At 50.4% G+C, this 17,273-nt stretch overlaps 1 protein-coding gene across 1 annotated transcript; it reads right to left on the bottom strand.

The window, feature by feature from the left end:
- Nucleotides 1–3,156: 3,156 nt before the first annotated feature.
- Nucleotides 3,157–14,407, bottom strand: LOC116523477 (activated CDC42 kinase 1-like). The gene is made up of 8 exons (XM_032238593.1): nt 13,957–14,407; nt 12,853–12,923; nt 9,500–9,712; nt 7,661–7,813; nt 6,425–6,702; nt 5,476–5,602; nt 4,461–4,607; nt 3,157–3,369 (listed from the first exon to the last, which is right to left on the bottom strand). Exons 1-8 carry the CDS (start codon nt 14,117–14,119, stop codon nt 3,157–3,159), a joined length of 1,365 nt encoding a protein of 454 aa, XP_032094484.1. The 5' UTR covers nt 14,120–14,407.
- Nucleotides 14,408–17,273: the final 2,866 nt, after the last annotated feature.

Raw genomic sequence — 17,273 nt, 5'->3', positions numbered from 1 at the left:
TGGGCGAGGGGTCGGACTAGATGACCTCCAAGGTCCCTTCCAACTCTGTTATTCCATGTTCGATGGAACAGAAGTTGCCTTCGGAAGTTGTGGGAGCTTCATCCCTGGAGGCTTCCAAGAAGAGGCTGGACTGCCACCTGTCAGAAATGGTGTAGGGTCTTCCTGCTTAGGCAGGGGGTTGGACTAGATGACCTCCAAGGTCCCTTCCAACTCTATTAATCTGCCATCTAGCCATAATAAAAGAAAAAAAAAAGATCTGAGTTTTCCTGAAGTTAACATTTAAAATTTGTTTTAAAACTCCCTTTCTGTTGTCTTATGAACCCTTAGGGAAAGAAGGAAGGCCACTGGATACAGGGAAAATGTTATTTGAAGGCAAGAATTATTACGCTCTGGAATGTAAGTCTTCGTCTTACAAGGTTAGAAGTGCTGAAAAAAGGGACTTAAGACTGCTTTTCACATTTACGACCGTCGCAGCATTCCCACATAGTCACGCGACTGAAATTCAGATGCTTGGCAATTGACTCATACTTATGACGGTTGCAGTGTCCCGGGGGTCACGCGATGCCCCTTTCGCAACCTTCCGACAAGCCGAGTCAATGGGGAAGCCGGACACACTTAACAATCTTGTTACTGACTTAACAATTGCAGCGACTCATTTAACAACGGGGGCAAGAAAGGTCGTACAATGTGGGCAAAGCTCACTTAAACAAGTGTCTCACTTAGCAACGTACATTTTGGGGTCTACTGCGGTCACAGGCCGAGGACTACTGTCCTGGTCCATCTAGGCACCCAGGAAATGTAGCAGTAGGAATCTCATACTTTTGGAAACCATTAGTACAACGGGCCCTTCGCCCCCACCAGCCCCCCTTCTTATGAGTTGGGGGTCCCTCATCCGACCAGGCTGCCTATAAAACAAGGGCATTGGGAAGGGATAGAGGGGGGAAGAGGAAGAGGAGAAAGAATGGTGGGGTATGAATGAAGGGAGGAGGAGGAAGAATAAAGAGGAGGATGAGAGAACAAGGAGAAGGAAGAGGAGAAGGAAAAGAGAAGGAGAGGATTGAAAGAAAAAGAGAGAGGAGGAGGAGGAGGAGGACTGTGGGGTCCTTGGTACTCTCTGAGCTTGGTGGTTTTCTTGCAGACGTTTCATGACCCAACTAGGGAACATCATCAGTGCTAGAAGGGAGTGGGATGGGGAGGAAGAAGAAGAGGAGGGAGAGGGAGGAGGAGGAAGAGAAGGACTATGGGGTCCTTGGTGCTCTCTGAGCTTGGTGGTTTTCTTGCAGACGTTTCGTGACCCAACTAGATAACATCATCAATACTAGAAGGGAGAGAGGTCTATAGAGAGGAGGAGGAGGAGGAGGAGGAGGAGAATAGGAGGAGGAGGAAGAGGAGAACCGTGGGGTCCTTGGTGCTCTCTAAGCTTGGTGGTTTTCGTGCAGACATTTCATGACCCAACTAGGTAACATCATCAGTGCTAGAAGGGAATGGGGTTTATGCAGTGAAGGAGGGGGAGATGGGGAGTGGGAGTAGGATTGTGGGGTTCTTGGTGCTCCCTGAACTGGGTGGGGTTTTTTGCAGATGTTTCATGACCCAACTAGGTAACATCATCAGTGCTAAAAGGGAGTGGGGTTTGTGGAGAGGAGGAGGAGGAGAACTGCGGGGTCCTTGGTGTTCTCTGAGCTTGGTGGTTTTCTTGAAGACATTTCATGACCCAACTATGTAACATCATCAATGCTAAAAGGGAGTGGGGTTTGCTGGGAGAAAGAGGAGGAGGAATGGGAGGGAAGGAGGAGGAAGAAGAGAAGGAGACGACTGAAAGAAAAAGAGAGGACGACTATGGGATCCTTATTGCTCTCTGAGCTTGTGGTTTTCTTGAAGACATTTCATGACCCAACTAGGTAACATCATCAGGGCTACAAGGAAATGTCATTTGTGGAGAAGAAGAGGAGGAGGAGGAGGGCTGGGAAATTGTGATTAAAGAGCAAAAGGGACAGAAGAAGCAAACTCTAAAATTCTGCTCACTGCAAACAAACCGAGAATGGTCACATCTTCAAAACCAGCGCTACAGTCCCCACCGCCAGGTTGAATCTGGTGGTCAGGACACCAGGCTGGAAACCGGGAGACAGGAAGTTCTAGTCCCACCTTAAGTCTGAAACCTGCCGGGTGAACTTTGGGCCAATCCCCAGGAGACAGTGAGCTTTAGCCCAGCTTTAGCCATGGAAAGACAACTGGGTGACAATCACCAGGAGAGTGTGAGTTCTAGTACCACCTTTGGTATGAAAGCCAGCTGCTGGGTGACATTCGGCCACTCACCAGGAGGCTGGGAGTTCTAGTCCCACGTTAGGTATAAAAGCCCGACTGGGTGAACTTTGGCCAATCGCCCAGAAAAAAAGGGAGTTGTAGTTCCATCTTTCCGGCATGAAAATCTGGCTTGCTGACGGATCGACCAATCGCTAGGAGATGGCGAGTTCTAGTCCCGCTTTAGGCATGAAAGTGGCTGGGTGTTGTGGCCCGCCATCGGCCATCGGAACTGGCAGCAGATTCGGAGAGTGAGGAGGTTGGGGAGGAAGATGGGCCAGTCCTGGGGCTGAGGGACGGCTCGGAGGAGGGCTCTGTGTCGGAGGCAGAGAGGGGGCCAGGGCTGTCCGACAGTTATCAGCTGCCTTCGGAGTTGGATATCAGTGGGGCAGAAGAACAGCTGGAGCCTATTCCCAGTGGGCATATGCGCAGAGATGCCAGACGAAGGGAACAGCTAAGGAACAAGGGCCGATTCGGGAGTAAAGGCCAAAGGTGGATGGTGAATGGCCCCTCCCAGAGGGGATAAAAGAGGAGCGAAAGGGGAGTGGAGTTTGCAGGAGACAATTAGTTCCATTCATTAAGAGTGAAGATCTGCTCCTGACTTCCAGCCAAGGAATTGCTGCTACAGCATGGAGTTTAGAAGATATCAGCCTGGCAGCTCTCCAAGCCTGATAAAGTCTGTAGTTGTGAAATCGCACGAAAGACTGTCGGCCGGGACTTTGCTAGAGAGGAATTCCCTTTAAAACTAAATAAAAAGGGGTTTTATCGGGACGAGGAGTCGGCTTCGTGATCTTGGGAAGCCTCGGTCAGAACCCTGGGAGAGTTTAGGCCAGTTTGCCTTTCTCAGCCCATCCAACCTCACAGGGCTGTTGTTATGGGGAAAGAGGAAGAGGAAGCAGCATAAATCACGTCTGGTACGTTGAGCTGTGTGTGCAAGTAACGAAGGCGGGATGAAAGATGAAATGATAAGGAATACCTTCCTTCGATGACTGTAATTATATCGTTCATCTGGATCAAAAGTTTGTCCGGTTCTTCGAAATCCTGCAGAGCCCGCATATCTGTGGGTTGAGCCTGGGAGAGAAAGTGAAGATTGACAGGTGTCACCTCTGAACCAAATTACGGGTATTCTTCGACGTCCGACAGGTTCGCTTAGCGACCATTCGACGACCAGTCAGACTAAACAAAGGCACTGAAAAAGGTCACTTTTTCACCCTTCTCTCCACACTTATAACCGTCGCAACGTCCCTATGGTCAGACGCTTGGCAAGTGACTCGTATTTATGACGGTGGCAGTGTCCCGGGGGGGGGGGAGAGGTATCACGCGATTCCCCTTTTGCGACCTTCTGACGTGCAAAGTCAGTGGGGAAGCCAGATTCACTTAACGACTGTGTTACTTGCTTAACAACTAGTCAGAATCAGGATAGAGCCGGAAGGGACCTTAGAGGTCTTCTAGTCCAACCCTCTGCTCGAGCAGCAGACTCTATGCCATTTCAGACAATTTCTTCTTGAAAAGCTCCAGGGATTCACTTAACAACTGTGGCAGGAAAAAGTCGTAAAATGGGGGCAAAACGCACTTAAATGTCTCATTCAGCAACAGAAACTTTGGCCTCAGTTGTGGTCGTAAGTCGAGTACGCAGGCTGCTGCATTTTGAACCCATGAAAGGTGTCAACTAGCAAAGCATTCCTGGCCTGCTCTCGAGTTGCCATAGTCAAGAGGGGGTCAAACTGACGGAGCAGCACCAGCACAGCGGCCACAACCAGAAGCACATTCCAGGCATACTTTTCTCAAGGCTGTATCCGAGGTTACCCGAAACAGGCGGAGGGGCGTGATCTCTACAGCCTGTGAAAAGGGCTTTGTTGGGGAAAGGGATTTATGACACACCCCGCGGGGAGGTGGGGAAATGTGGTCAGAGTTGGGCCATAAATTGCGTGAGGTCAGAGCCGCCTTCACTTGGGGACCTGCGGATATGTTGCTCCTAATAAATAACTGGATTTCTTTTGACACTTTGCTCAAGGCTCATGATTTAATTAGGGCATCGATTGGAACCCGGACAAAAGGTTTTGGATAGCTTTCAAGGGCCGCCCCACACGGAGGGCATGGCAGTAGTCAAGACGGGACGCGATCTGAGCGTGGGTGATGGTGACCAGGTCTTTACCGCTTACCTCCAGGAGGAAATCCCGCAGAGCCACGAAGGTGGGCCGATCTTCCGGTTTGTGTGCCCAACACTGCAACATGACGTTGTAAATATCCTGTGGACAATCTTCGGGTCGGGCGAGTTGCTCGCCTTCCTTATCGATCTTGTGCAGGATCTTATTGGGAGAAAAGCAGGATTTAGGAGAGCCAGTCGGTTGTCAAGGTTAGAAAGTTGCCAGATCCAGCCTCAGAAGCGTTACAGATTGTCCTCAACTTACGAACGTTTGTTTAACGACCATTCCCAATTACAAAGGCAGGGAAAAGAAGGAACTTATACAGTCTCCCCGTGATCAAGGACAGGGAGTCCTCGACTTACAACAGTTCGTTTAATGACCGAAGTTACAACGGCCACCAAAAGAAGTGCCTTATGACCATGTTTCATAGTTACGACCATTGCCACATCCGCAAGGTCACGCAATCAAAATTCAAATGCTTGGCATCTGGCTCATAATACTTATGACGGTTGCAGAGTCCCGGGGTCAGGTGATCCCCTTTTGTGACCTTCTGACCAGTGAGGAAGCCTGATTCACTTAACAACCGGGCTACTAATTTATCAACTGTGATGATTCACTTAACAACTGTGGCCAGGAAGCTCGTAAAATCGGGCAAAATTCACTTAACAACTATCTCGCTTAACAACAGTAATGTTGGGCTTGATTATGGTCATAAGTTGAGGACTTCTGGCAATAAAAATTCAGCCGCTAAGCAACGTACTCACATTTATGACCATCGCAGGGTCATAAATTTGCAAACTTCGGGGGAGCGAAATCAAAGGGGGAAGCTGGATTCCCTGAATGACCGGGTTACTATCTTAATAACTGCAGCGATCCACTTAACAACGATGGCAAGAAAAGTCATACTATTGGGGGCGGGCAGAACTCAACTCAATTTGCCTTGCTTAGGAGAGACAGACATTTTGGGGTCCGCTGTGGTCGTAACTCGAGGACTGTCTGCACACACGCACCGCGCCTTTCCCCGTCATACCTGGCTGCCGTTAAGGCCAACCCATGGTTCCTGCCCGTAGGTGAACATTTCCCAGAGAGTCACTCCGAACATCCAGGTGTCGCTGGCGTGGGAGAAGGTGCGCGTCTTCAGACTTTCCGGGGCGCACCTGATCCAGGGCGGTGTGGGGAACCCCAGGTGGGGGAGAGAAAGCAGAAAGAGAGGGGGTCATGCCCTCGCCATCCCAAGGCCCAGACCCACCGGTCCCATAACCCACTCCCACCGTCCAAAAAGAATGGGGTCCTCTGATCCCCGACAACCTCTGAGCGAGTCCTCAACGCTTCACCTGCTCAGTGAAAGAGTCAGGGATGCATGCTCAGTGCCGGGATGGCCAACCCATGGCACGCACGCCCAAAGCGGCACGCCGAGCCGTGTCACCCGGCACATGCAGCCTTGTCCGTTTGTCTTCCATGCACGCACGACAATCAGCTGTCCTTCACACAGGTGGCAGTGCCGAAAAACGGTGTGCATATGCACGCCAAACCCTGTAAGTTTGGCTTTTCCTTTGCACGCGTGGCAGCCTGCATATGTGTGCCAGCCAGCTGACCGTCGGGTGCGCGTTGAGTGCTGGAACCCGGAAGTTCAGCTTTTCCGGAGTGCGGCTCCGATGAGGTGCGACATTTCTGTACGATCTTTTCGGCACTCGGGTACTGAAAAGGTTCCCCACCGCTACTCTAGTGGTTAAGGAACAAGTCCTCCGCAGTCCTCCTCTCCCTACTCTCCTTCTCCCTCCTTCCTCCCCATCCCACTCCCTTCTAGCACCAATGACGTTACCTAGATAGGTATCGAAACGCCTGTAAGAAAACGGGCAAGATCCGAGGGGATGCAGGGCCCGTCATAGCAACGACAGGAGCATCACAGCCCGCGGGTGTTGTGCGAATGCCGCCCGCTGTCCTGGGCAAGAGGGAAGGGGAGGGGAGGGGAGGCTCACCAGGCAAAAGGGACCTTGCGGTGCTCTTGCATAATGTAGTGGTCGTTATTTTTGGGCAGGGCCCGCATGAGGCCGAAGTCGCCGATCTTGACCAGGTCGTTGGCCGCCAGCAGGATGTTGCGGGCGGCCAGATCACGGTGAATGAAGCGCTTGGACTCCAGGTAGGCCATCCCGCGGGCGATCTGGATGGCATAGTGGCAGAGGGTGGCGATCAGGAAGTGGCACAGGTTCTTCCGCAGGCGGTCCAGCAGGGAGCCCAGTGGGGCCAGTTCGGTCACCTGGGCGGCGACAAGAAGCGGGGTTAGGAAGCCACCCCCAGGCACAAGAAGCCACGCCCACAAGACAAACCGCGTGGGTGTCGCCATTACAGGCAGGTTTAACGACTCGCTTAATGGCTGCTGAGTATGCTTAATTATTGCTGGGTATGCTTAACGACTGCTGGGACTCGCTTAACAACTTCTGGGTATGAACAACTGCAGGGACTCGCTTAATGACTGCTGGATATACTGAACGACTACCACGACTCGCTTAATGACTGCTGGTTATGCTTAATGATTGCCAGGACTCGCTTAATGACCGCTGGTATGCTGAATGACTTCCAGGACTCACTAAATGACTGCCAGTTATGCTTAATAACTGCCAGGACTTGCTTAACGACTGCCGGGACTCACTTAAAGACTAATGGGACTCACTTAACGACCACTGGGTATGCTTACAGACTGCTGGAACTCACTTAACGACCACTGGTATGCTTAACTACTGCTGAAACTCGCTTAACGACCGCTGGGTGTGCTGAACGACTGCCACGACTCGCTTAATGACTGCTGGGTATGCTTGACTACTGCTGTGACTTGCTTAACGACTGCTGGGTATGCTTAATGACTGCCGGGACTCGCTCAATGACTTCTGGCTATGCTTAATGAGAGCCTGGATTTGCTTAATGACTGTTGGCTATGCTTAACGATTGCTGTGACACGCTTAATGACCTCTGGTTCACTTAGCGACTGTCACAAAAGGTTGCAAAAGGAGGTGCAATCACATCGTACCTCGCTTAACAACCATTTTAAGCCCATGACTTACGGTCGTTATGTCGAGGACTATCCCTACCAAGATCAGACTGCACAGATGAGTGAAGAACGAGCATTGTCCCGTCTGCTGATGACCCTGCAACCCCCGGAGCCCCACGCGGGGCGCCTTTCCCCCGGGCCTCTTTTGGAATCCCCGCGGGTCCCTCACCATCTTCATGGGGTTGGAGAGGACCACCCCGTAGAGGCGGATGAGGTTGGCGTGGTCGAGGGAATGCATGGCGTTGACCTCGCGGATGAAGTCGTCCAGGGCCTCCGGCTGGTTCAGCACCTCCGTCTTCAGGCACTTGACGGCCACGTTCAGCTGCGGAAGGGAAGAGAATCAGAGGTGGGTTCCTACCGGTTCGCACCGGTTCGGTAGAACCGGTTCGTCAAATCTACCGAACCGGTTAGAAGAGGTTCCACCAGTGGACCCGGAAAGCAGGCCACACCTACAGAAGAGGTTCCAAAATTTTTTGAAACTCACCACTGGCATGCGCGCACACACACACACACACACTCACACAGAGAATGAGAAAGAGAAAGAAAGGAAGAAATAAATAAAAAAAGAAAAAAAGAAAGAAAAAGTGAGAGATGAAAGAAAAAAAGAAAAAAGGGAGAGAGAGACAAAAGGAAGGAAAGAGAGAGAGAGAGAGAGAGAGAGAGAGAGAGAGAGAGAGAACACATGGCCGGCAAGCCACTCCCATCCGGTCACATGGCCGGCAAGCCACTCCCACAAAGGAGGCCACACCCAGAGTAGGTTCTAAAAATTTTGGAAACCCACCACTGGCACGCGCGCACACACACACACACACACACAGACTCACACAGAGAATGAGAAAGAAGGGAAGAAATAAATAAAAAAAGAAAAAAAGAAAGAAAAAGTGAGAGATGAAAGAAAAAAAGGAAAAAGGGAGAGACAAAAGGAAAGAGAGAAAGAAAAAGAGAGAGAGAGAGAGAGAACACATGGCCGGCAAGCCACTCCCACCAGGTCACATGGCCGGCAAGCCACTCCCACAAAGGAGGCCACACCCACAGAGTAGGTTCCAAAAATTTTTTGAAACCCACCACTGGAAAGGGGAGAAATCTCTTGCACTGCCGGATCTAGAATCGGCTCCGGGGCCTTTCCTAGATCCACCAGCCGAATCAGACTTTATGCTCTCAAGCTGCCCCTTTCCGATATGTATTCCTCTGTGTGCGTGTCCTAAACTTGGGAGGGACTCCAAATATCATCTAGTCCAGGCATCCAACCTTGGCCGCTTTGAAGACTTCTGGACTTCAACTTCCAGAATTCAAACTCCTTAGTTGCTGGGAAATTCCGGGAGGTGAAGTCCACACCGCTTAAACTTCCCTAAGTCTGCTCTTGGACAGAACTTACTCCCAGGAGTAAAACTTCTCATAAATAAAATCCGGTCCCTAGGTCTGCTCTTGGACTGAACTTACTCCCAGGAGTAAGTCTTCTCTTAAATAAAACCCAGTCCCTTAGTCCAGTCTTTGACTGAACTTACTCCCAGGAGTAAGTCATCTTTTAAATAAAATCCAGTTCCAAAGTCCACTCCTGGTCTGAATTTACTCCCAAGAGTAAGTCTCCTCTTAAATAAAATCCGGTCCTTAAGTCCATTCTTGGACTGAACTTACTCCCAGGAGTAAGTCTTCTCTTAAATTAAATCCATCCTCTAAGTCCACTCTTCGACTAAACTTACTCCCAGGAGTAAGTCATCTCTTAATTAAAATCCGGTCCTTAAGTCCATTCTTGGACTGAACTTACTCCCAGGAGTAAATCTTCTCTTAATTAAAATCTGGTCCCTAAATCCACTCTTGAACTGAACTTACTCCCAGGAGTAAGTCTTCTCTTAATTAAAATCCGGTCCTTAAGTCCATTCTTGGACTGAACTTACTCCCAGGAGTAAGTCTTCTCTTAATTAAAATCCGGTCCCTAAGTCCGCTCTTGGACTCAACTTAAATAAGATACGGCAGGCCTCAAGCAGCACACACCCCCGTACTCGCTTACCACCTTGCCTGATGGGGCGCACCACTCCCCGCGGCGCACCACCCCAAAAGAACCGTCGCCCAGTTTCTCCAACAGCACCAGGTCCTTCTCGCTAATGAGGCAGGTGAGAGCCTGCTGCTGGGCCTCCTCCAGGGCCACCGGGCTCGGCTGCTTGCTCAGGAGACCCGGGGGCAAGGGCAGCATCTCCGACTCGGGGCGCTTCCCGCTGAAGACCTGTGGGGAGGGCAAAAGGGGCATCAGGGGAGAACACCGGGGACCGAAGTTGTGAAAGAGAGCAATTCTGGTTTTTTTCTTAATTTATTTTTATCCTGTCTACAATCTAATATGCCTTCCTCCTCCTATTTCCCACACAACAACGATCCTGTGAGGTAGGTTGGGCTAAGAGAGAGGCCCAAAGTCACCCAGCTGGCTTTCCTGCCTAAGGTGGGACTAGAACTCACTGTCGCCTAATGATTGGCCCAAAGACACCCAGCCAACTTTCATGCTTAAAGCAACACTAGAACTCACCGTCTCCTGGTGATTGGCCCAAAGTCACCCACCTGACTTTCATGCCTAAGGTGGGACTAGAACTCACTGTCTCCTGGTGATTGGCCCAAAGTCACCCAGCTGGCTTTCCTGCCTAAGGCGCACTAGAACTCACTGTCGCCTAATGATTGGCCCAAAGACACCCAGCCAACTTTCATGCTTAAAGCAACACTAGAACTCACCATCTCCTGGTGATTGGCCCAAAGTCACCCACCTGACTTTCCTGCCTAAGGCGGCACTAGAACTCCCCGTCTCCTGGTGACTGACCCAAAGTCACCCAGCTGGCTTTCCTGCCTAAGGCGCACTAGAACTCCCCGTCTCCTGGTGATTGGCCCAAAGTCACCCAGCTGGCTTTCCTGCCTAAGGTAGGACTAGAACTCACTGTCGCCTAATGATTGGCCCAAAGACACCCAGCCAACTTTCATGCTTAAAGCAACATTAGAACTCTCCGTCTCCTGGTGATTGGCCCAAAGTCACCCACCTGACTTTCATGCCTAAGGTGGGACTAGAACTCCCCGTCTCCTGGTGATTGGCCCAAAGTCACCCAGCCAACTTTCATGCTTAAAGCAACACTAGAACTCACCGTCTCCTGGTGATTGGCCCAAAGTCACCCACCTGACTTTCATGCCTAAGGTGGGACTAGAACTCACTGTCTCCTGGTGATTGGCCCAAAGTCACCCAGCTGGCTTTCCTGCCTAAGGCGGGACTAGAACTCACTGTCGCCTAATGATTGGCCCAAAGACACCCAGCCAACTTTCATGCTTAAAGCAACATTAGAACTCTCCGTCTCCTGGTGATTGGCCCAAAGTCACCCACCTGACTTTCATGCCTAAGGTGGGACTAGAACTCCCCGTCTCCTGGTGATTGGCCCAAAGTCACCCAGCCAACTTTCATGCTTAAAGCAACACTAGAACTCACCGTCTCCTGGTGATTGGCCCAAAGTCACCCACCTGACTTTCATGCCTAAGGTGGGACTAGAACTCACTGTCTCCTGGTGATTGGCCCAAAGTCACCCAGCTGGCTTTCCTGCCTAAGGCGGCACTAGAACTCCCCGTCACCTGGTGACTGACCCAAAGCCACCTGACTTTCATGCCTAAGGTGGGACTAGAACTCCCCGTCTCCTGGTGATTGGCCCAAAGTCACCCAGCTGGCTTTCCTGCCTAAGGTGGGACTAGAACTCACTGTCACCTAATGATTGGCCCAAAGTCATCCAGCTGGCTTTCATACCTAAGGTAGGACTAGAACTCACTGTCGCCTAATGATTGGCCCAAAGACACCCAGCCAACTTTCATGCTTAAAGCAACACTAGAACTCACCATCTCCTGGTGATTGGCCCAAAGTCACCCAGCTGGCTTTCATGCCTAAGGCGGGACTAGAACTCACCGTCTCCTGGTGATTGGCCCAAAGTCACCCAGCTGGCTTTCATGCCTAAGGCGGGACTAGAACTCACCATCTCCTGGTGATTGGCCCAAAGCCACCCAGCTGGTTTTCCTGCCTAAGGCGGGACTAGAACTCACCGTCTCCTGGTGATTGGCCCAAAGTCACCCAGCCAACTTTCATGCTTAAAGCAACACTAGAACTCACCGTCTCCTGGTGATTGGCCCAAAGTCACCCACCTGACTTTCATGCCTAAGGTGGGACTAGAACTCACTGTCTCCTGGTGATTGGCCTAAAGTCACCCAGCTGGCTTTCCTGCCTAAGGTGGGACTAGAACTCACTGTCGCCTAATGATTGGCCCAAAGACACCCAGCCAACTTTCATGCTTAAAGCAACACTAGAACTCACCGTCTCCTGGTGATTGGCCCAAAGTCACCCAGCCAACTTTCATGCTTAAAGCAACACTAGAACTCACCGTCTCCTGGTGATTGGCCCAAAGTCACCCACCTGGCTTTCCTGCCTAAGGCTGCACTAGAACTCACCGTCTCCTGGCAGCTAGCCTGGTGCCTTAACCTCTAGGCTAACTCTAAAATAGGGTTTTGACCCTCCATTCTTAATGTTCGGATTTTATCAGTTTAATTTTTCTTCTCCTATCTTTCTTCCAGTGCTTCTAATCTCCTGTTGTGCCTTATCTGTCACTTAGATGCAAGATTTAACTTAGATGGACACAACCTCACACCTCTATGTATTCACTTAGTACAGGTAGTCCTCTACTTACAACCGTTCATTTACTGACCGTTCCAAGTTACACCGGAACTGACCTATGACCATTTTTCACACTTATGACCTTTGCAGCGTCCCGGTGATCACGTGATCAAAATTCAGATGCTTGGCAACTGGTTCGTACTTATGACGGTTGCTGTGTCCCGGGGTTACGTGATTCCCCCTCTGGCAAGTCAATGGAGAAGCCAGATTCACTTAACAACTGGGTTACTAACTTAATCAATTGCAGTGATTCAATGGGGTAAAACTCGCTGAACAAATGTCTCACTTAACGATGTAAATTTTGGGTTCAATTGTGGTCGTAAGTTGAGGACTATCTGTAGTGTGATACACCTAATCTATAACTTTGAACTTTTTTTCCTAAAAGGTATTTTATTATCTGATTTGTGTTTTCTTGACAATCAAAATTGTTTGCCTTTGTCTTTTCTTAAGAGTGTAATTTCCACTTTCCCAAGTTACGTAGGGGTCTTGGGATTTCCTGGTGGTGAGCCATCCCAGCATTAACCAAATCATGGTCTGACAAGATGATTAGTTCCTTTCTCCTACATTACTATGACCCCTGCACCCTGCCCAAAGCGCCCTCCTTCAAGACGGTTCTATAAACCTTTCTGTTTTTCTTTTTAAAGATTTCTGCCAAGTTTCTAGTCCTCAGGAGGCCCCTCTCTCACCTTGCTCATCCAGGATTTCCGTTTGCACACAGCCTTCCTCCTCTTCACAGCCTCCCAGAGGCGTCTCTGCCCTACAGAAATGAACAACAAGCGGTCACAAAACCAGGAAGAAATCAACTGCTCGGCAAATGTTCCATTCTACGTATTTGCTCCGTGTCGGAAGTTTTTCGGGACTCGGTAATTCCACCAACATTATAGAAAGTTGGCGCTACGAGCTCAGTTTTAATCTAATCCACCCAGTTGCAAAATACTGAATTTAGAAGTTCTCAAAGTTTGCTTACAAGCAAGTCCTTGACTTAGATTCAGATTCACTTAACAACCGAGTGATTCACTTAACAACTGTGATGGCTTGCTTAGCTGTGGCAAAAATGGTCGTAAAACGGGACACAACTCATCGAACTATCTTGCTTAGCGGCAACCACTCATTTAACTGTCCTGCTTAACAACGGAATTTGTGGGCTCCACTGTGGTCGTAAGTTGAGGACTACCGGTACATGGAAAAATTGGCTTTAAAATTGGTCTTCTGCGTTGTAGGTAGGCCTCTTCTTAAAAAAGTTCGTTTAGTGGCAGCTCGAAGTTACAGCGGGGCTGAAAAAGGTGACTTCAAGTGGTTTTTCACATTTAACGTCCATTGCAGCAGCCCTATGGTCTGACAACTGACTCATATTAACGACGGATGTGGTTTCTCAGGGTCACGTGATCCCTTTTGACCAGCAAAGTCAATGGGGGAATCCAGATTCACTTAACAACCCTGTGACTCGCTTAACAACTGCAGGGATTTGCTTAACGATCGTGGCAGGAAAGGTCGTAAAGTGAGGCAAAGCCCACTTAATAACTGTCTCACTTAGCGAAAGAAATTTTGGAGTCCGAAATGACAGTTGCAAAATTATAAATCCCTGTAATATCTCCCACCTAATTTTGCAAAAATATATATGTGCTGAACAAAACTCTGCATTGGCGACAGGGAGGGCATCCGGCCAGTAAACACTCTGCTAACTCCATTCTCCGCCGCGAAGGATTATGGAGTCGTTAAATGATGACGATGACCTAATTTTGCAAAACTGCCGGATCCAGAGAGGTGGCATGGGCTGAAGGACCACTCACCCGGTCTCCCCATCCCGATTTTCTCCAGATCCTCATTCTTGACATACTCGAAGTGCGACAGGCGTGTGACGTTGAGGTCATCGCGGATCCGGAGGAAATACTGCTGAAGCTGGACTTCGGTGAGGAGCTCGAGTAACCAGTCGGTCCCTTCATCCGCCTGCATGCCACAGTTCAGCTTCTGGAAAAGAAGACCCACATCAGACCCACGAGGACTACTACTACTCCTAGGAGTAAATTCAGGAAGGTCTCGAAGAGGACGTGCTCCTTCAAGGAATACCACGTCCTCCTAAACCCTCTGGCGGAGCTAAGCGTTTCCCCCAGGGAGGAGAAGACACCAAAACACAAGCCAGGCTAATAATACGACCATCTGTAGGCCATCCTGGAAGTTCTAGAGAACTTCTGGAGGAAGTGTTATTATTACACTTGTTAGTGGAACCCTGCAGACGTTCTAGGCTCAAGCGTGTGCAACCTGAAGAACTCTGTGGACCAACGCCCAGAATTCTGGCTGGGGAATTCTGGGAGTTGAAGTCCATCGGTCTTTAAGTTGCCATGGCTGGAGACGTCCATTCTAGATCAGGAACCCCCCCACAACCTCCGGGAACGCACAAGTAGTGGGCGAGCAAGTGAAGCTTCATCTCTACATGCTCAGGAACTAGGTTGCATGTGGAAACATGGTGCGTAGAAGACCATTTTTCTTCCGAAACTGGTCCCATAAGGTTGGGGGTTGTTTGTTCTAGATCAGTGGTCTCCAATCTTGGCAACTTTAAGACCTGTGGACTTCAACTCCCAGAGTTCCTCAGCCAGCTTTGCTGGCTGAGGAACTCTGGGAGTTGAAGTCCACAAGTCTTAAAGTTGCCAAGATTGGAGACCACTGATCTAGATCATGGGTCAACTTTCAAGACGTGGACTTCAACTCTTAGCCAGTGAAGTTACGACTGTTGCGTTAAAACCTAGACTTTCCTTTCACGTTTGGCAAGCCGCCCCCATACTGAACAACAGTCTCGCTTAACGACTGCAGTTTTTTGCTCAATGACCACAGCGTTACACTCACGACAGGCGCGAGAAAGTCATAAAATCAAGTCCGCTTTCCATGGGAAGCTTTACAACTGTTACGATGGATGATGGGCAGATGTTGGCCAAGGCCTGTCCATGACAGATGTTGGTCGAGGAGGAACTAGAAATAGAGGCTCACCAAAATTATGGGGCTACCTCAAAGGTGTGAACGAAGACACCAACACTTTGGGTTGCCCCCCACCCCCCAAAAAAGGAAGAAGGGCCGCTTGAGTAGAAAAATGGACGTGATATGAAAAAAGGAGAAGGGGAAAGCCACTTGGGAGGAGTGAAGGTGAAGCCGGGAAGATAAACACCACCATTGTTTGCCCAGTGGTGTCGTCAGACACACAACATCTATCACTTCTGTGGAGTCCTCGGTGCTCCCTGAACTCGGTGGGCTTCACACACACACCACGGGCTGGAAACTGGGAGACAGTGAGTTCTAGCTCCAATTTAGGCATGAAAGACGGAGGGGTGACTTCGGGCCAATCACCAGGAGACGGTGAGTTCTAGTCCCGCCTTAGGCATGAAAGCCAGCTGGGTGACTTTGGGCCAATCGCCAGGAGACGGTGAGTTCTAGTCCCGCCTTAGGCATGAAAGCCAGCTGGGTGACTTTGGGCCAATCACCAGGAGACGGTGAGTTCTAGTCCCGCCTTAGGCAGGAAAGCTAGTTGGATGACTTTGGGCCAATCGCCAGGAGACGGTGAGTTCTAGTCCCGCCTTAGGCAGGAAAGCCAGCTGGGTGACTTTGGGCCAATCACCAGGAGACGGTGAGTTCTAGTCCCGCCTTAGACATGAAAGCCAGCTGGGTGACTTTGGGCCAATCACCAGGAGACGGTGAGTTCTAGTCCCGCCTTAGGCATGAAAGCCAGCTGGGTGACTTTGGGCCAATCACCAGGAGACGGTGAGTTTTAGTCCCGCCTTAGGCAGGAAAGCCAGCTGGGTGACTTTGAGCCAGTCCTTCTGCCTCCCCTTAGCCTATCTTGCAGGGCTGTTGTGCAGAAAACTGGAAGAAGTGCATCACGTTAAGTTAAGATGCCTCGAGCATATTTGTAAAAATAATAAAGGCAGGATGCCAACTCAGTAAATAAATCTGAACCCGCTCCAATGCCTGGCTTACGGAGAGGAAGCGGGCTTCCTATTTCCCAGGCCCCCCGTGGCCTGCTTCCCACCCACCCACCCCTTTGCCACGTGCACCCGTCACACTGCCGAGTCTGGCACGAAACAGAGCAGCAGCTGGCACCTTCATCAGCAGTCTCCCCCCTCCCTCCGTCTCCATCTGAAGGGAGTGGGTGTCCAGCACCCCCCCCCATTTCCCTTCCCCCCCCCCCAAGAGGCTCATCGTGTATGGGAGACAAACGGCGCTTCTGTTCGGGGTTCCAAGCGATTCCACATGCGTCTCACGGAAGGAAATCTCCGTGCCAAGCGGAATCTGGATTCTGCATCACAACCGGCTCCGCTGAAAAGGAAACGGTGCGACTGGGCAGGAAATGACCACCTCGGGGTCCTGAGAACCAGTCCGAGGGAGGTGTGGGGGGGGGGTAGGGAGAGGATTGGGAAGAATTGAAGAGGAGGAAGAGGAAGGGAGGAGAGGAAGGAAGGGGGCGGGAGAGAAACAGCTGTGCACCAACAGCAGTCCTGGGGCCCGGCTCTCGCTAAGGTTCCGATGCCAGAATTCAAGTTTTTTCTTTTTTCTTTTTTCGCAACTGGGTGGAAACTACTCTTGGAATAACAATCAATGCTCAGTCGATCAGAAGAGAGCTGGGAAGGACCTTGGAGGTCATCTAGTCCAACCCCTTGCACAAGCAGGAGACCCTAGACCATGTCAGACAAATGGCTGTCCAGTCTCTTCTTAAAAACCTCCAGTGGTGGAGCATCCACAACTTCTGGTGGCAAGCTGTTCCACTGGTTAATTGTCCTCACTACAGGTAGTCCTCAATTAATTCCTTCCTTCCTTCCTTCCTTCCACCCATCCATCCAGGTGGCACACTGGTTAGAATACGGCATTGCAGCCAAACTCTGCCCAGCCAGCTGTTCAATCCTGACGGGCTCAAGGTTGACTCAGCTTTCCGTCCTTCCGAGGTCGGTTAAATGAGGACCCAGATTGTTGGAGATAAAAGCCTGATTCTGTAAACATCTTAGAGAGGGCTGGAAAACACGGTGAAGCTGTATATAAGTCTAAGTGTTGTTACCCTTCCTTCCTTCATTATCTCCCTCCCTTCTCTCATTCTTATCTTTCTTCCTTCCTTCCTTCCTTCCTTCTT

This window comes from Thamnophis elegans, unplaced genomic scaffold (assembly GCF_009769535.1).
Source record: "Thamnophis elegans isolate rThaEle1 unplaced genomic scaffold, rThaEle1.pri scaffold_353_arrow_ctg1, whole genome shotgun sequence".
Lineage (NCBI taxonomy): Eukaryota > Metazoa > Chordata > Lepidosauria > Squamata > Colubridae > Thamnophis > Thamnophis elegans.
This window is presented reverse-complemented; position numbering and strand designations above follow the sequence as displayed.